We start from the raw sequence: 18,535 nt of genomic DNA on the forward strand, positions 1-18,535 counted from the left end.
TCTGTGTTTTGGTAGGCGTGTGTTCTCTTGAACTTTTTTTCATAATTAATTAATTAGTTTGCTTGTTTATTTGTTTTTAAAGCCAATGTTTTTTGGCCCATGTGGGGATCGAACCGGCAATCTTGGTGTTATTAGCACCACTCTCTAACCAACTGAACTAACTGGCCACCCCTCTCTTGAACTTTTATTCCCTTGAACAAAAGTTGTTCAGAAACACCTTTGCCAGGACATGGCTCCTGCCATTCATGTGGCATTTACTAAGCACCTGCTGTCTGCAGGGCATTGTGCGGGCGGGGGGGGGGGAGTCGGGGGGGGGCTGGTTAGGGAGGCATGGCTCTTGTCCTGCAGGTACTTACGGAGCAGTTGATCTCTGGAGCATATGAATTGCTTTGAAGCCATACTTTTACCTGGAGATTAACAAAGTCTTGTTCTTCAGACCCCTTAAGAATGATATTCTGGCTTTAGGTTCTACAAATTCTAAAATAGAAGTGTTGCAAAATTTATAGATGTCATAGAGGAAACTGTCTACATAGCTTCACTACATTTTGAGGTCTTATTTTCATGTCTTTAAGAAGACTGGCATTATTCCATCATGGAGATTATGTTAGTAATAATAATTTTATTGTTATTTCTGGCAGAAACCCTCAGGGTTTTAAAAGTCAGGATTTTAGCAAGTCTTTACTTCAGAGATCTTTGTCACTCAATACTAGAGAAAAAAAAAAAAATCATAGTAAGACAGGATAATATCCGAATCTCTGAAGCAAGTGCTAGTAAGGTTGTTCAGTGATGTATATGGTAAGATCAGCTTTCCAAGAGTACAAATACTTAATTCTTTCTGTTCTTACATCGATAGCTTCTTGTCCTCACATTGTCTCATGTTTCTTTAAACAAGTGTACTAAACTTTTCCTGTTTTTTCCCAATTAAACCAGCTCTCATTTTCGGATCGCATTTGGAATTGCATGAGTTTTGCATGTTTTTCCACTTTGATATGAATTTGCTTTTTCAGTAACTGGATTGATCCACAATTATTACCAGGTGAAAATAATGAATAATGTTGCTGAGACTTTCAGTAACATTCACTTTCCCTCTCTCCCCTTACTAATACCAACAAAGAATAAATGTTCCAGATTAAGCTTCTAACTGGAATTAATGATGTCTCGTTGATTACATTTTTTTATAATTAAGGTCCTTGTCAAGCTTTAAATTCCTTTTTAAAAAGCATTAACTTTGGGTTTCATGTATTGACAGTTCCAATGTTTGTTTTCTTTTCAGGATTCAAGTCCTCTACTAAATGAAGTATCTTCATCTCGTGTTGGAACTAATTCCCAAACCTTTGCACCAGTTAGCAAGCCATCATCTGCCTATCCCTCCACGACAATTGTCAATCCTACTATTGTGCTCTTGCAACATAATCGAGGTAAGGGAGTCGCACCCCTCCCTCAGCTCATGAATCAACATAGCTATTCTGTGACATCTGGGACAAAAATTCTGCCTTTCCACACAAATTCTTATAAATCCCATTCTTCCCTGAGGCCACGTGCCCCAGTTTACTCCCATGACCCACAAAGTAGATTTGGGACGATGTCAGGTATTGGAATAAGTAAGCTGACGTAGTGCACGTTCCACACCTCGGGAGTTCACAGCATCTTCAGATGGTAGCACCAAAAAGAAAGAAAAGACAGAAAGGAAAAAGCCTGTGCCCCTTAATTGAGAATTCTAATCAGAGCTTTGCTTGGAAAATCTAGATATAATAATACCTCTTTTAAGTCGTGTCTTAGATCATTTATTTAGTTCTTTGACATCATGAATTTTCTAGAAAGCAAACTTTCGAGTACCAAAATTAAAAAAAGAAAATATAATGGATGAAAATTTTTTGAAAATGTAAAACATGTTTTTGTACCTCTAAACCAGGCTATTGCACATTTGCTTAGTGACTCACCAGCCTCCATTCTTGCCAGCGGTTACTGTGCTCGCTACCATTCGGTGCACCTCTGGGGACATGAGTGGCTGTTTGTTCCTTATACTATGTGGCCCGAGACAGCTCTTCTGAGGGTTTATGTTTGTTTTCTACTGTTTCTCTTACTGCTTCCAGTTGGCTCTTTCCCTTCTCTGCAGGGGCATCTTAGGCTCTAAGCATAAACAAACCATATGTTTCCCAAAGCAGAAGTACTCTGAGGTAATAATTGTATATGTTGACCCTTCTGCTTTAAAATTCCAGAAGGTGATTCTAAATCCCGCGTTTTCCTTTTTGGAATTCAGTAGAGGAATAAACTTTCCCTTCACAAAAGTCCTTTGCAGTGTGAAATGTAAAGTTTTCAAGCTGTTTCTGAGATGAAGAAAGGGCTTCTTCATCTGAATTTCAAATAACAGTGGAGGTTTAGTTATTTTGTTCAGAGCTCTGTACCAAATCTTCCTTTTCTTGACTCCCTGCTTGTCTACTTCTTAGTTTCCCTCCCCTCCCCACCTCTCTCTGCATTAACTTGGATGAGACTGGAACTGGAATCTATTTTTAATTGTTTTCCATATTAAATGGAGTTTTCTGTTTCCTTTTTCTAACTTGAAAAGCAGATGAATGAAACCTTTTCTCTCACTTAAAATCTTTCCACTCAAATCTTACTTATTTTAGTAATTTTATTTTTTTCACTATGTACGACTCTCATATTAATTTTCACCATGAATCTGTGTTCTTCAAATAAAATAAAAAAAGGTCCCCACCCCCACACTAAGTTATGTAAGAGCCCATTCTGCTTTCAGCTGGGCGATACCCCTTACTGGCAATAGTTTCCTCTGCCCAGAAACCTTCTGTAATGCAGGACAAAGTGAAATTTTGGTTCTCTATGAACTTCTTTATGAGTCATCTTTTTTTTTAAGAAATCCAGTCAAAGAGAAGCAAGTTAGTTCCCAGAAGGAAAGGCAGTTTCTCTAAAAATGGGATTTATTCCCAAGGCAACTTGGTTTTTGGGAAATGCCAAGTGTAATGTCAGCTGCTTCTGCCAAGTCCCTCTGATGGCACCTAGTGACATATCTTTGGGCACAGAAATGCCTGTAGTTCCTTGTTTCCTCCCTGAACAAATCAATTCTTCTTATTCACCTAAATGCCTTTGGTTCTTACCTCTGTCTTTTGCCCAAGTCATGCATGCCCTTGGGTTTAAAAATCAGAATTCTGCAGCGTGAATCACACATCCTTCAGAAAAAGATACAAGTACATTAGTTTTCTTGGAATTAAAAGTAGCTTCAATAAAGAGCAAACCATATGTTCCCTGAGGAGGTGGAGCAGGAAGAGTTGAGGAGGATGGAAGCACCCTGGCGGTCCAGCCGTGGATTACTGATCCACAGTGGAGTTTAGGTCAAGCGTTTTTGGCTTTGCTTTGGAATTTACCCAGCCTGGCAGTTCTGCTTTGCCTCATAGATAGGACTCGTAAAAACAATTTCTTAACTATTGCAAAGTCTCCTGAGGCACTGATAACTTTGCTCTACTTCTGGAATTCTATTTTAGTCATCCTAAAAAAGGTTCCCTTTTCTTTGCCTAGATTGGCCCAAAGCACAATGTGACAATAACCCATCTCTCCAAGCCAGCTCTCCTTACTGCAAACAAATGGAGGGACACTGAGTGTCTGGCCTGGCTCTGAAGGTCACGCACCACACAGCCCTGAGTCCTCTCTCCTAGGCTTTCATACCATGGGTGTCTGGGGGAAGATCGCTTACAATCAGCCTGGAAGAAGGATTCGAGTCAGAACACACTCAGGACTGAAAGAGGTGCCTGGGTGCTCTAGCTCACAGCTTCTCAGTCGTCCACATGCACAGAGTCTTGGCAGCCTTCCTAACTTGCAGATTCGGGTTCAGGAGGTGTAGAGCGGGGCTAAGATTCTGCAGTTTTCCGCAACTATCAGGGCATGTCGGTGCTGCTGCTCCGTGCACTACACTGAAGAGCCAGAGCACGATGGTTCCCAGGCTTCTGGATCTCATGTTGTGTGAAGCAGTCTGGGGACCATCTGAGGGCTGCTAATTTCTAACTTTGCTAAATAACACCCCTGAAAAACAATTGCTGTTATCTACATCACATGTCATTCCAAGAAAGAAAGGCCCTTTTACACTTCAGAGATGGGAACAACGTAGTCTATTAAATTGAATATGTTTGCTTTTGCCTACTGGGGAAGGCCTTGCCTCTGACTCGGAGACCAGAGTCTGGGAACCATGGATCCAGTGCAGTGAGCCCTTTAATTTAACACGAGAGATCTGAGGCAGAAACTGAGAAAATTGAGGTTGCGTGATTGGTCAGTGTCACTAGTGAGTTGTTGGCAGAGTTGAGCCTAGAGCTCTGCTGGGCTTTTGTTGTCCATGCTGTGTGAGTCTTGTCCACGTGTCAGAGGTGGACAGGGCTCTGAGCTCCCCTGCCGCTCTGTTTACTTCTTGTCCACACTGATTCTGGAGGCAGGGTCGGGACACAGCCAAGGAGGATGATGATAGCATCCATGGGCTGGCAACCGTTCTATTTTTATCTATGTGGCTGCTTTATATTTAGCAGCTATGGAAGGTAAAGGTCATTTTTGTGCTTATCCCATAGCACGTACACACAAAACTCTCCAAAAACTCTCCAAAGGAGAGGTTGGCTTTCCCTCTAAACGAGTGCCCAGGAAGGTGAGAAACCAGTAGACCTCGATGTTAAGGAATGGTGGGGGCCTGGTGATTGCAGTTGGAAACAACCCTGGACTAGGAGACAAGGGAATCTAGACCCAGCTCTGGTTTTCAGTGTCATCTTGGGTAGTTTGTGCCCCTTTCCTGAGGTATCTCAGCCAACCTGACCTACCAGCTAGGGTTATTGCAAAGATGAAAAGTGTTAACCTGTGTGAAAGCTTTTAAAACAATGTCTGGCATTTAGCAAGCTCTGGGGAGATGATAGCTGCCATGGTTACAATTATAATTACTTTCCCTCAAAAGGTAGCAAGACTGGGGTTATATATAATATCCTGCTCCCTTGAAACCAGGGGAGTTGGGAGGGTCTCCTTCAGTGATCAGATTATCTTGAGACACGATATAAACAACCAGAAAACAGTGAAAATCCCCTGAATCCTGGTGCAGATTTAGGGGGAAGGGTATAGGAGACACCACACTTGAATAACTGGAGCCATGTTTATACCCCCGTGTTCAGCTGGACTACACAGTATTTTAGCATCTAAGCCCAGAGAACAGTGAGGATGCAGATTTTGGGATCCTAACGTGTATGCCAAAACTTCTGTCTTACCATGTCTTTGTGAATCTCACTTACACTGTGCTTTTTTTTTTTTAAAACACAGAACAGCAGAAACGACTCAGTAGCCTTTCAGGTAGGTGAGAAATATTTCTTTACACGTTAACTAACACCTGTTCCTGTTAAAGCCAGCTTTTGATCACTACCTGATGTTTAATCAGCAAAGTCTTATGGGCTCCTCTGATGTGTTTATGGCTGGACTGCAAGGATGATGAAACCAACCATGGTTCCTGCCTCCCTGCAGCTTGCAGGCTGGTTAAGGCGGATCAGACAAATGACCCAAACTAGTAAATGTGTCTTGTGAAGCTGTGATAAGTGCCTTGATGGGTAGGGACAGGATATTCTGAATAAAAAGAACAAGGAGTTATGTTTTAGATGGAGTCTTCATGGCAAACCTTGCTGAAGAAGTCATCTTTCTATTGCTTCTGTCTCTCTTCCAGAATGGGACAAGTCAGGGGCTGGGAAATGTGGGCAACTTCTTTCCTTTTTGAGTGGCAAGCCCAACTGCCAGTAAAGGACCCTGGGATGAGGGACCCAGATAAGATCTTCCAGACCAGCAATGCCTGGAAGAGGGTGTGAGCAGCACTTGAACTTGAGCTGGCATCAGAATCTCCTGGACAGCTGGTCAAAGCTTAGGCTGTAGCTCCAGAGATTCGGATTAAATGGGTGTAGGGAAGAATCTGCGTTTCTGACCAGCTGCCAGGTGGTGCTGATGCTGCCCCCTGTACTGACCACGCCGGAGTAGCAAGATTCATCAAGAGCCAACAACGGTGGGGAGAGACTCCCAATGCAGTACAAAACCCATACCCAGGCTAACTCCTGATAAAGGTGGCAGGATTGAGCTGAGTAGAGTGGGGAGGGAGCAAACACGTAGGCCAAAACTGTGAAGAAACCCAGGAATGGGAATGTTTAGCTTTTTCCTTACTGCTTTCTGTACCAATTCTGCTTTGAATCCTGGTTCTGACACTTACTAGTGGTGCGACCGTAGGCAGGTGACTAATGATCTGAACTCCAGATTAGTTTCTTGTCTGTCACATGGCCTCACAGGTTCTGCTTATAAACAGCTTAGTGCTGAGCGCTGGCATTCACTTCGTGCTCTGTGGATGTGAGTTACTGTTTGCAGTAGGTGCCTCCATTGTTTCACTCGTCATCTTGAGTGCCTACTTTGTGTCAGGCACGGAGCCAGGCTTTGGGGTCACCTCAGGGAACAGTGCTGCCCTTGAGCAGCTTGTGGTGTTGTGCTTTGTAACCTTGTGTTGGTCATGAACCCATCTGAGGAATCTAAGGAAGGCGGTGGATTTATTCTCTAGAAAAAGCCATACCTGTGGAAACACATGTACCTGGTGGATTTGCAGATACTCGTGAACTTCAGGGTTATGAACCCTTGATCTGGTGGGTAACAAAAGCCATCATTTTCTGAGCAGCTGTTCCATCATTTCCGTGTTACTTCATCCCACTGGTGTCCTTGTAATTCGTGGAGAGCCTGGTGGGAAGGATACGGGTTCTCACACCCTCTCAGCATTATCAGGACTTGGCTGTGGGACCAGGACAGGTTGTGGTAGAGTACAAGGTGCCCTTCCCTGCCTCCTCCTTGAGGTGCCACTCTGCAGCCCACTTCACTCTATGGCCCAGTCAGGTTGCTGAGAACAGGGTAGCTCAGCATAAAAAGGTAGCTCCTGTGGGCTCCTTCCTGCCCTTGGGAGTTCAAAAGGAGCAGTGGAATAGATGACGAAGGAACCAAACACAAGTTAGATCCAGAGTTTGGTCCTGGGTCTTCCCTCTTACAGCGGTTTGTCCCTGGATCAGTGACTTCCCCTCTCTGCCAGTTTTGTCATGCGGTAAAGGGGGATGATAATCCTTGCCCCTGCCTCAATGCAGTGTTGTAACGATCATATGCCAACAGGAAGGGGTTGTGCTTGGCACACTGGAAAGTGCTATGTAAACGTCAGGGCTTCCCACCATGCCGCCAGGCTCGGGCCACTTCCTCGGCTCTAAAAGAAGCCTAATGCTTCTGTCTGCCTCAAGATTGGGGACAGATCCACTCATGGTGTTGGTTAGAATGGGACATAAAGAAGTGCTCACTAAATGTTAGTTTTTGTTTAAAAAGAAGCAGCATTTTGTTCAGAAGCTCCTGAAGGAGAGAAGGCTGGCTGTGCTGGTGCTCTAGCCTGTACCCTGGAGTAAGTGAGGCTCTGCCCATCACACCTGTGGTGATGGGACTTGAAAGGGCCACCAGCCTCCCTCCTTCTAACAGATTTTTATTGAGCGTCTATGGAGCGTTATGCTTAATGAGATTCGTCTGGGAATGTGACCTGTAGGGTGTTTGGCCTCCTGCAGCTCGTGGTCCCCCATTGGGTGGACAGACAGGAAAACAGGATAAGGGCTCGGACAGGGGGGCTGACATGGGGTGTAGAGGCCATGAGAGATGTCAGCACGGCTGTGATCCTCATTCACAGAACTTTGGTGTGAAGAAAAAGGAGGCTTTCCCATCCCGCAGACACAGAGGCCCTGTCTGAGGCTGTCAGCGCCACCATTTCTTTAGTGGCCCTTTCCAGGACCTCCCTTTCAGGACACAGTATAGAAGTAGGAAGAAATGCTCCATGTGAGCGGCCGACCGACAACTGGCGACCAACGGCCACAGCCGTGAGGAGCGCAAGGCTCACAATACCAGCATGGGCCAGGGGGCTGTGTCCTACACAACTAGGCTGAGAAACAACGGCTTGAATGAGATGGGGATGAGGGGAGGCGGAAGAAGGCGGGGGGGGGGGGGAGAAAAAATAAATGCTCCAGTATGCTGTGTGAGGGATCGGTATTTGCCTAGTGAAAAAGAATAGCAAGCCCTCACTTAACACGAATGTCAAAGGGGTGGCCCTGTTATCTGTGTGGCACAGTGAAGTGTCACTGGGTTTCACTCTATAAAGAAACATGTTTTCTTCAGAGGCTGCAATTCAGCCCTCTGTATATTGAAATCCACTCAATCATGAATCATATGATCACAAGCTTCTAAAGTAAAATCATTCAGAGCTAAATTTTGTAGATCAAAAGGACTCTGGCAGCTTTGGAACAAATCCACGGACTGTCAGCCTGAGTCTTGCAGTTTTGATTGTTGTTCGGGCACCTGCCCTAACAATAAAAAAAAGAACGTTTCTCTGGATCTGAAAACCCTGAGAATGACAAAGCTGTGATCTTCCTCGTCTGAAAAGATTACACTGCAGAATGAGGAGTGGGAGCGATTCCAAGCACCAAGTGAGACAAAGCCCGAGATCTTGACCACACTTAGGAAGGCCTTTCCAGTTGCAGGGACAGTCCTCAGGAGAACCGTATTAAAAGTGGACTCTGGTCATTTGAAATGCCCCTGCACTTCCCAGGCTTCCTGCCAAATTCTTGGCCTCCTGTAGGAATTTCCTGGGAGCCCGAGAACTCATTCCTTAACATCCTTTAAAGGTTGGTGGTGAGAATGCCCGGGACCAGGTTTTCTGAAGGACTCACTGAGCTGCATCTCCCACAGCATGTTTAGAAATCATTCTGTGGGGGTGGCCCGTGAGCTCAGTTGGTTAGACCGTGGTGCTGATAACACCAAGGTTGCTGGTTCGATCCCCGCATGGGCCACTGTGAGCTGTGCCCTCCTTAAAAAGAAAAAAAAGAAAGAAATTTTTCTGCGGTCACAGAATGAGTCCTCATTTCAGAAGCTAGTTTGAAATCTGGGCAGCGTCACTCCACTGAGCAGACTGTGGAAGTCACAAAACCTGAGCGAGCTGACGTTGTGTTTCCCCACTCCCCCAAACTCTCCTCCACATACAGACGTCTGTAACCTCGGCACAACTTCGTATGTACCCTTGGGTCTCTTCTCTTTGCCATAGTTGAGTCCTCCAGTCAGCACTCTGCACCTTTTCCTTCCTCAAAGACAAGAACCTCCCCCTCAGTCGATGCTTATTGAGCATTTATTAGTTGCCAGGGCACATGGCCGTCCCCTTCGGTCTCACCTAATTGGCTTCACTGGTAGGACTTTAGACTCCCCGGGCTTAGACTTTTTGCCCCTAATCTTGTGACCTCTCTGGTTGTCATCTGACACACTCCTTTCTCCTGTGCCCACCTCCCTCCCACTACCTCACTTCCGCTCACACATTCACCCCTTTCTCTGCACTCGGGCATCTACCCCCACTGCCCTCCTGAAATTGCGCCCTCAGCGCCATTCTTTTGCCTCATCTGTTGCTTCCTCCTGTGTTTCAATTTCTGGCTTTGGTTGTTTTTTGGGTTTTGACACATTTAACCACCTACTTCTTGGAATTCTGTCTTCTCTGGTTTCAGTGACACCTCAGCACACCTTTCTGATTCATCTCCTATTCCTCTGATGACTCCTTCATCCTTTTGGGGACCCTTGTTTGCTTTTCAGTCTGTGCCTGTGACATTCCTCAGTACGTGACTCCAGCCCTTGACTTTGCTCTCACCTCCTCCACTGAATTCTTCCATCTCCTTGACCTCAGCCATCACTACTGTGCCGATGGCTCTGCAATTGCAGGGCTGCTGGGGCCTCTTACGTGGGCTCCCACATTTCTTCTAGGGGTCTCTAGGGCACTTCTACCTGAATGTCTCCCAGCTCCTCATGTTACCATGTTACCATGTCTAAATGGAAGCGGCCGTCCCTCCCTGCCTGTCCCAGCCCAGTTCCCTTTCCCATGCATGTGAGTGCATAGCACCTAGAAGGTGCTTAGCAAATGCCTTCCCATAAATAAATGACGCCGCTTAGAATAACAGGTTAAACTCAGTAATTTTATAATCCGTACCTGAGATGTTGTTAGCTCTCTAGAACTTTCAATCCTGAATCAAATTTTAAAAATTCTAATATTCACTTAGCAATGTACAGCTTTCTGGGCACTTTTGGCGTAGGTTCTCTTATTAGGTCGTCTCGTAGCCTCTCTGTGAACTTGCTAATGGGAGTGTTTACCCCTGTTGGTGGATGAGAAAACAGGCGCACCGGAAAGTTAAGTGACTTCCCCAAGATGAAACAAGAACTTTCAAGTAATGTTTGGCCACCTCTTTATGGGTTTACCTGCTCCTTGACTTTCTGGAACAGTCAGAAACACACAGATGTCTGGAACACTAAGTATATACCTCTGCAGGGCACTTACCATGTTCTCTGCAAAATTTTTAAAGGGCCCAGATGGTAAATATATTAGGATTTGCAAGCCATATGGGTTCTGTCACAGCTACTTAGCTTTGCCATTGTAGCTCGAAAGCAGCTATAAATAATACATAAATGAATGGGCGTGACTATTCCAATAAAGTTTATTTACAAAAACAGGTGGCCAGGCCTTGTTTGCTGACCCTTGCTCTAAGTGAAACTTGTTTCCATTGAGAATTAGCCAACACACTTTCCCCCAGATGGATTGTTTGAGTTTTGTTTTATGTTTTTTTTGTGTGTGTGTGTTTTTTTCCCCTTTGGAGCCACCAGAAGAGCTTCGACTAATGATTTTTTTTTCATTTCCAGATTCGGTCTCAGAAAGAAGAGTGGGAGAGCAAGACTCGGCACCAGCCCAGGAAAAGCCCACTTCTCCGGGCAGGGCTACTGAAAAGAAGGCAAAAGATGACAGCAGGCGGGTGGTGAAGAGCGCTCAGGACCTAAGCGATGTGTCCATGGATGAAGTGGGCATCCCGCTCCGGGTACGAATATCGACCACGGAGTCCTTCCTAGGCTTCCTCTTAAGCCAGTGACAAGTGTACATGCCTGAGTGCGTGTGGACCCCACCCGTGGGTTGCAAAGACCTCGTGAGGAGGGTCTTCACTACTGTCCCCTCTCCAAGCCCGCGGAGGGTCTTAGAGCCTCAAAGAGCTGTGCTGCAGCCTCCTGAGCCCACCTTGGTCCTGGGCTCCATGTGCAGCAGCTTTCCCCAAAGCATGTGTTAGGTATTACTAAGTCTCCTGAGAACAAGGATTTCGCAATTGAATGAATGTGGAGAAGAGCTGGGAGGAACGAAGGCAGCGAGGTTTCCCTGCAGCACAACTTCGGAGAGGCTTTGGGCGTGTGCGTGTTCAAGGGGAGAATGTTGTGGGCAGTGTTTCCTTTATTACTTATTGTTCCATGGAGAACTCAGAAATTGTTCGTCCAGGGTTAGAGAACGCTGGGGACAGTGCAAGGCGTAGGGTCCCTGGCCAGAAGTTCAGGAGGACGTTCCCCCAGATGGGAGCTGCCGCATCATCCAGAAGAAGTAGGAAACTCTAAAGGAACTGCAGAATGGATGCAGCCTGCTGAGGTCTCCGGAACAGAGTGGGTCTGGGGGAAGCCCTGCCCAGCTCTCCCCCGCTATACAGGCATGTCAGCCTCCTGCAGGCCCTGAGGGATTCCAGGGAAGCTCAACTTCTGCAACTGGATTCGGGTGACATTAGGAATTTCCATTCCTCTCCGTGTGCCTACCGGAACTCGCTGAGATACATTTCTCCTTGCCTTCCATTGAGCAAATGGACAGATTTTTGTGTCCCTTTGGAGGAGGCCGATAAAAATATCAGTGGGCTAAGCCTCAAAAGAGATGTTGTCTGGTCCTAAGTAATAATAAGTATATAATAATGATGATGATGGTGAAAATTATTACTAATAGTAATCACAGTAATCACCATTTGCTGAGTGTATTATCTCATTTAAACATCTTTCAGTCTACAAGATGGATACTACTATTCCTGTTTTGTAGATGAGGAAACAGGGACTCAGAAGGATTACATTACTTGTCCAGGATGACATAACTTGTGAGTGACAGAGTAGTCCGAGTCCCAAACCATCACCCACAACCATCGTGGTAGTCGGCCCTCCCACTCACCTTCTTACCAGTTCTGTGACCTTGGGTGCTTTGACTCATTTCCTCATCTATAAAGTGGGAGTGAAAATGTCTGGTCCAACCACCTGTCTGCCCCATTCTTTGTTTTATTTTTATGTTTTTTGGGGGTTTTTTGTTTTGTTTTTGTTCTAAAAAGCCCAGCTGTGTGGTTAGGGTAACAGTTATTGGCTGCTACAATGGGTTACATTTTAATGTATGTTCTAAATCTGTCCCTACCTAAGATGACTTAGATACACTTCTACAAAATAACCTGAAATGGGTGGGGGCACAACCTGGTATGCAAATGTTCTTTGTTCCTTATGTTTCTAGGAGGCTTTCCTTCAGTTTTAGTAGTCTATATATATGGAGAGAGATTCTAAAACTGAAATTTTAAGAAATTATATAAAAAGGGACACATTTCAAGTGGATCCTTGTCCACTGTTTTCAGAATCTGCATCCTTGGGCCAGATATTACTCAGAGCAGTTTTATGTCTGAATCTCTTGGTTTGTCTGCTCTTTCTCAAAAGTCTTGCATTTTTAAAGAAGATTTAAATGTGGAGTCACAAGGATGAGCTAGGACTTGAGATGTTGTCACTTTCCATCTTGATTTTGTAATCGTGGAAGTTCTGAAACGTACCAAGATGTCCATTTCATTTTACTCTTTGCCTTTGTTTTCCTCCAGAACACCGAGAGATCAAAAGACTGGTACAAGACCATGTTTAAACAGATCCACAAGCTGAACAGAGGTACTGGTTTTCGTGTGTAGAAGCTGTGCTGTGCTCCTGTGTTCACTGTTGTGGTGAGGGCCTAAACTCCGCTGAGATGCCAGGAGACTGGCAGCTTGACCTCATCAAGCACCAGCCCAGCCTGCCTGAGCCCAGCCAGACGCCTTCAGAGCAGAGGAGGGAAGGGGCCCTTGTGCGCCTGCCTCACATGTGGGGTTTGAGGCCAGCTTGCAAGCCCTCCCTCCCAGATGCTGTGGGATGCAGCAGGCTGAACCCAGCCCCCCTGCCTGTGCTCTGGCATCTGCCTGCTTGGGATGCAAGCGGCTCCGACTCCTACCTGCTTCCAGCGTTAGATGCACCTCCCCGTGTCAGCCCATGACTGCCTTGTAGGTAGAGCGAGTTGAGAAAGCACTGAACTGGCAGTTAAAACCTCTTCTCACGTGGATTCATTCCCCCAGCACTTGTGATTTTGAGCCAACCATGTACCTCTCTTGCTTGCTTGCTTGTGTTGCTTCCCTTCCTCTAAAGGATTTTGCAGGATCCAAATGAGAGTAAATTCTGCCTTGTGAAGTAGTGTGCCTGGTGCACCTGTAAGGCAGTGTTAATGTGACAATAATCTTCCCCAGCTGGGAGCCAGCCCTTGGCAGGGGGCCCCAAGAGTCAGTCAAGAGCTGACACACCAAACCCCGCTCAAGATGGAAGAGAAGCACTTCCAAGTCAGGAGCCCACTGGGTGGCAGCAGGTGACCCAGCACAGTGGGAGAACCTCAGGCTAGAGCTTGGATGGGTCACGACCCCAACAGCTCCCATCCGCCTGTGCGTGCAGTCGGCTGATAGGCAGGGATGCAGCTGTGCCGTGGGAAGGGTACCATTCCTCCCGCTGGCAGAGCACCCTGTCCTTCCCTGTGGCTAAATCCAGTCTGGCTGCCTGGCACAGATGACACATGAAGGCAAAGGAAAAGCATTCTGGTCAGTGTTGGCCTAAACCACAAATAACGTCTCTCTCTGATTAGCTGTGGATGCCAGCTAACGTCACTGTTAATTAGCTCCTACAATGTTCAGAATGAACCTAGCTGTGCCCCTTTTCAAACTGTATCTAAATATTGAGATGCTCGTGTTTAGTGTTGCTGAGCCAAGAGTAAGTCCACTATAGTTGGATGGATGAGCTCAGTCACAGCAGTGATGCTAAAGGCTAGGTCTCTGATTGGATAGTGTTACCCTGTTTCCCTGAAAATGAGACCTAGCCGGACCATCAGTTCTAATGCATCTTTTGGAGCAAAAATTAATATAAGACCCGGTCTTATATTATGTTAGATAAGACCCAGTCTTATATTACAGTAAAATAAGACCAGGTGTTATATTCATTTTTGCTCCAAAAGAGGCATTAGAGCTGATGGTCCGGCTAGGTCTTATTTTCGGGGAAACATGGTGGCTCCGTTGGTTACTTCCTAAAGCCAGTGTCCATTTCCTCCAGCAATCTGTGTCTCTCACCTTTAAACCTAGCTCTGGCAGCCCAAATGCCGCAACATTTGTTCATATGGGAAAAATAAGTAATTCTGCCCCACAGGCAGTATTGGTTCTCTCATATGTTATAACTATTAGCTCAGCCTAAATTATGGTCCTAAATAAAACTACCTGCCTTAATGGTAAGCGGAGGTATTTGAAAAATTAAGAATCCACTTGTTTGCCTTGATTCTAATGTCCACAGCACAAGGTTTGATCTATTTAAAGAAACATTTTATAATAGTGTTTTCATTATATACTATTTATTAACACACTTAATATTTTCTGCCTACAAAAGGTAAAAATTTGAAGCTTTGTGCTAAATGCCTCTTGCTTACTGGAGCCTATATATGTGTAATTCTATGTCCAAGGAGAGAAATAATAATGTCTGTTTTGATGTGTCTCAGTACTTCCGGCAAAAGGACTGGATTTTTAAAAGCAGTTTGAATTTCTTTCATATCGCTAGTGAAGCTTAGTATGTTCCCGAATTCAAGGAACCTGAAGTGTGTGTGAATTCTTATTCGTTCATTCTTTCCATTTGTGTCTTCCTCTATTCTCTCTCCCAAACCTGCTCCTCTGCCTAGACACTCCTGAGGAAAACCCTTATTTCCCTACGTACAAATTCCCTGAACTTCCTGAAATCCAGCAAAACTCTGAAGGTACCATAAACTTAGACAGTCTATCTGTTGTCCTAGCCTTAAATTAATTCTTATAGTTCCATTATAGGAACAAGATTTGGCTTTAGATTGTTTTTGTAGTCGTTTTCGGTTGGTAAAAAATTTATTCCACTCATTTGTGTGATGTGCTATATTAAAATAACTAATGCCTTTCTAATTCATTAACCTATTTTTAAGTGCTATGCCGTGTGTTTTAATAACACTAAAATAGGTAATCAGTCATTCAGAAGAGTCATTTGGGGATTTGTCAATTCCTCCACTTCATGGTGGATAGTTTCAAAACCCACTGCTTTTCTCTGCCGCAGAGGACAACCCTTACACTCCTACCTACCAGTTTCCTGCATCTACTCCTAGTCCTAAATCTGAAGGTAATTAAAGGAAAATCATGTGCCTCTCTTTGTACCGGTGCTGTTACTTTCTTTTACACCTTGGGGTTTTCCTGGTCGTTAAGAGCTATCTCCCAATCATTTGCTTCCCTCTAACCTTGTGTCGTGTGGTGTTGTCTCACTCCTCGCTGACTGTATAACCTGAGTCTGTCCAGATGGTGTTTTAATCCTATCCCCTTGGAGTCTACTTGATTCATAGGGTAGCCAGTATAGCTTAGTTTTGATGCTTTGATCATATGGGGCTCTGGAAAAAGCTGCCCATTCTCAACTACCCAGGGCTTTGTGTTTGGGGTGATCATGCTGAGTCATTATGGCTGGTAGGCAGGAGGTAGATGTGCCAGCTGTCAACAACAGAAAAATTCCTCGGTTTCAGTAAGTGCAACTAACTCATCCCTAGGCCCCTCTTGTCATGGGCCCTCAGGGTGTATCTCCCTGTTAGGGAATTCCCAAAGTGGTATCCAGTGTGATATTCAGTCATGGTGGGAAATATTTCTTGAAAACAAGGGCCGTGGCCAAGCCAGAAAATATTTCATGAAAGAGCTGGTTGGAAATTTGGACCTGCTAGAGAGGAGAGCCACATTTGTATCTAAGATATGTTCCTTTCTAAGGCAAAATATCCAGGTATCAAAGAACATTCTAAAAGGCAAGTGAAGGGCAGCTTCCTGAGAATTATCCTAGTCCCAGGGATTATCTGATGTTGGGATGCATGACCCAGAAAGAGGACAATGGATGGGATGTGCAGGAGGAAATTTCATTAACTGCTCTTATAGGGTGAGATGCTGAGTGTTCTGAACTTCTTCCATTTAGGCAGCACTGAGCACTTCCGTGTGCCATGCGCTCTCCTTGGAACTGAGGCTAGAGCCATGATTAAGATATGTCTTCTATTCTGCGAAGTCCACATCTGGCAGGGAATTAAACAAGGCCACTTTATCGTACTATGTCCAGTGTGGTGGCAGTTTCAAGAGCATGTGTCCAGAAGGCCATAGAAAACCTTGATGACACGCAGTAGGTCCTCAGGACATACCTGAAGAATGTTGATCAGTGAAGGCTTTGGCCCATGGGATCGGAGTGCTCGTCTAGGGATGACGCCCAGTGCTTTACCCCCTGTTTTCCTCTGCTCTCATTAGGTCAGCAAATTACCCCTCACAGCCTTTCTCATCATTCGTGAAGTCATTTGTTCAATCATTCACCAAACTTTTATTGATCACTTAACGTGTATGAGATGACACATTGGGGGGTGTTAGGTACAGATTTGGTTAAAATACTGTATTCCATTTTTGGTCTCCCTGTTATGGGCTAGTCTTTGGTTTTCAATCATTTCATACCTGGGGCCTATTTTGAGGGAAAAGACAAGTCTAGTAAACAAAAACAGACTTAAAAATTAAAAGCTGATGATTTAATTTTAATCAATGTCCTCCTCACTGCCAATCAGAATCTATTTGGTGGGAGATAACCAAATTAGGATTTTTATCTTGAGGTGTTGATTCTAGCCAAAAGCATTGCTGAAGAAACAACTGCATTGGACAGGGAGTTATTTTAGGGTAATTTTGACTAAATGCAGTTTTTAATTTGTGCTTCATTTGGACTTGGAACCCAACTCATTCAATAAAATAGGGTTCCCTTCTGTGGAAGATCCAAGTGCATAGTGCGCCTAAGACATATTATCCCCTAGATGTGGGCAGAGGAAGGTTGCCTGGGAACTCCTGGGGAGACAGTGACTCCCATCGGACGGGAAGAACCCCGCGGCCTGTCATAGGCAGCACCAGCATAGGTCACCGTCAGCCTGGCTGTTGGTCTCAAGACAGGGCTTCTCAGCTTCACACCCAGAGCTGCCACCTCGCCAGCTGCCACACGTAGCAGCACGGGCTGTTGAGGACGTCTGCTTTCTGGTACATGTCAAGTCAGGCACAAGGGGGAACTGGGCTCACTTGTCTGACGGCATAAACCCTGAGGGATGACCTGATAACTTTTCACCTATAATTTAGGAAGCAGACCTTGCTGTTTTTTATTTCCAAAGACCGAAAAAGAAGAAATAGTCTTATAGGATATAAAGGAAAAATTACTTTGCACATAAAAAATACATAATACCCAGTATGATTAACCTTCAAAGTAAGTTTCTAAGAAGTCTTCTTCCCTGGAGAGCTTTTAAAAATAGGTAGATTTGAGAAGCAGGGGTTAGGGAGCTGGGTGAGAAAAGTGAAGGGATTAAGATATACAAATTGGTAGTTATAAAAGAGTCATGGAGATGTATAAAGTACAGCACAGGGAATATAGTCAATAATATGGTATAGTATATAGTACCAGGTGGGACTGGACTAATTGGGGGGATCACTGCATAAATTATATAAATGTCTAACCACTATGCTGTACACCTGAAACTAATATAAAATAATATTGAATGTCAACTGTAACTGAAAAAAAAATTTTAAAAAGAAAAAAAATAGGGTGGATTTCATCTGTTGTCCACGCTTCTGCCTAGATGACAGACCCAGACATAGATCAAAGCTGTATTCGATTAGATGAAGGCTTTTTACAAATGAGTGAAACATTTGAGCTGGATCACTTTAAAGACTTGTTATTTTCATTTTCATTTTCATTTTGTTAACGAATAAGAGGTTCTCTGGCTTGTGGTTTTGAAGTCTGAGCCCCAGCGGGTCCTCCTCACTCATCCCTGTCCTCGGTGTGGCTCCAGCCCTGTGCTCCGATAGGGGGTCCTGGGCTCTGCACACCCTTTTTCATGTGGGAAAGAGTTATGCCTTTCGAAGACAGGTGTAAAAGACAGGTTAGCACCTAACTGAGGCTCGACCATCGTTTGTAATGAGCATGAAAAAATAGACAGCTTTACTGAGAAATGTGAGCCCTCCTTCCAGAGTCTGTCCCCTGGGGAGGAGAGTGTTGTTGCTGCTGGGTTTTTTTGTTTTGTTTTGTTTGCATTCAGAATTTGAAACTAGAATTACGTGCAATAAACCTATCAAAACCTAGCCTAAGGGCTGCTGCCTCTTTCTAAATTCTGGTTGTTTATACAGTATAAAAAAAGACATTTCTGAGTGTCTCAAGCTGATTCTCCTAAATAGTGAAAGTTTGTTTGTGCTGGCTTAGCAATTTTCTTCCCCCCCACCACCACCACCACAGTGAAAAAGTAAATTTCTGGCCAGACATTTCTGGCCAGAAGATAAATAGAATGAGCATG

General features: G+C 44.8%; 1 protein-coding gene across 48 annotated transcripts in view; it reads left to right on the forward strand.

Moving 5' to 3' along the window:
- SORBS1 (sorbin and SH3 domain containing 1) overlaps positions 1–18,535 on the forward strand; it is a 221,021-nt gene that overhangs the window by 131,090 nt on the left and 71,396 nt on the right. For 42 of the 48 annotated variants that reach the window (XM_074339313.1, XM_074339314.1, XM_074339315.1 and 39 more), the window contains 6 exons: positions 1,274–1,418; positions 5,296–5,325; positions 10,738–10,910; positions 12,738–12,801; positions 14,867–14,941; positions 15,265–15,327. In XM_074339313.1, coding sequence (XP_074195414.1) covers positions 1,274–1,418; positions 5,296–5,325; positions 10,738–10,910; positions 12,738–12,801; positions 14,867–14,941; positions 15,265–15,327 — 550 coding nt within the window. The remainder of the gene's footprint in view (positions 1–1,273; positions 1,419–5,295; positions 5,326–10,737; positions 10,911–12,737; positions 12,802–14,866; positions 14,942–15,264; positions 15,328–18,535) is intronic. The other 6 variants (XM_074339318.1, XM_074339356.1, XM_074339357.1 and 3 more) reach the window with 3 other exon arrangements.

This window comes from Rhinolophus sinicus, linkage group LG07 (assembly GCF_036562045.2).
Source record: "Rhinolophus sinicus isolate RSC01 linkage group LG07, ASM3656204v1, whole genome shotgun sequence".
In the NCBI taxonomy this organism is placed as follows: Eukaryota; Metazoa; Chordata; class Mammalia; order Chiroptera; family Rhinolophidae; genus Rhinolophus; species Rhinolophus sinicus.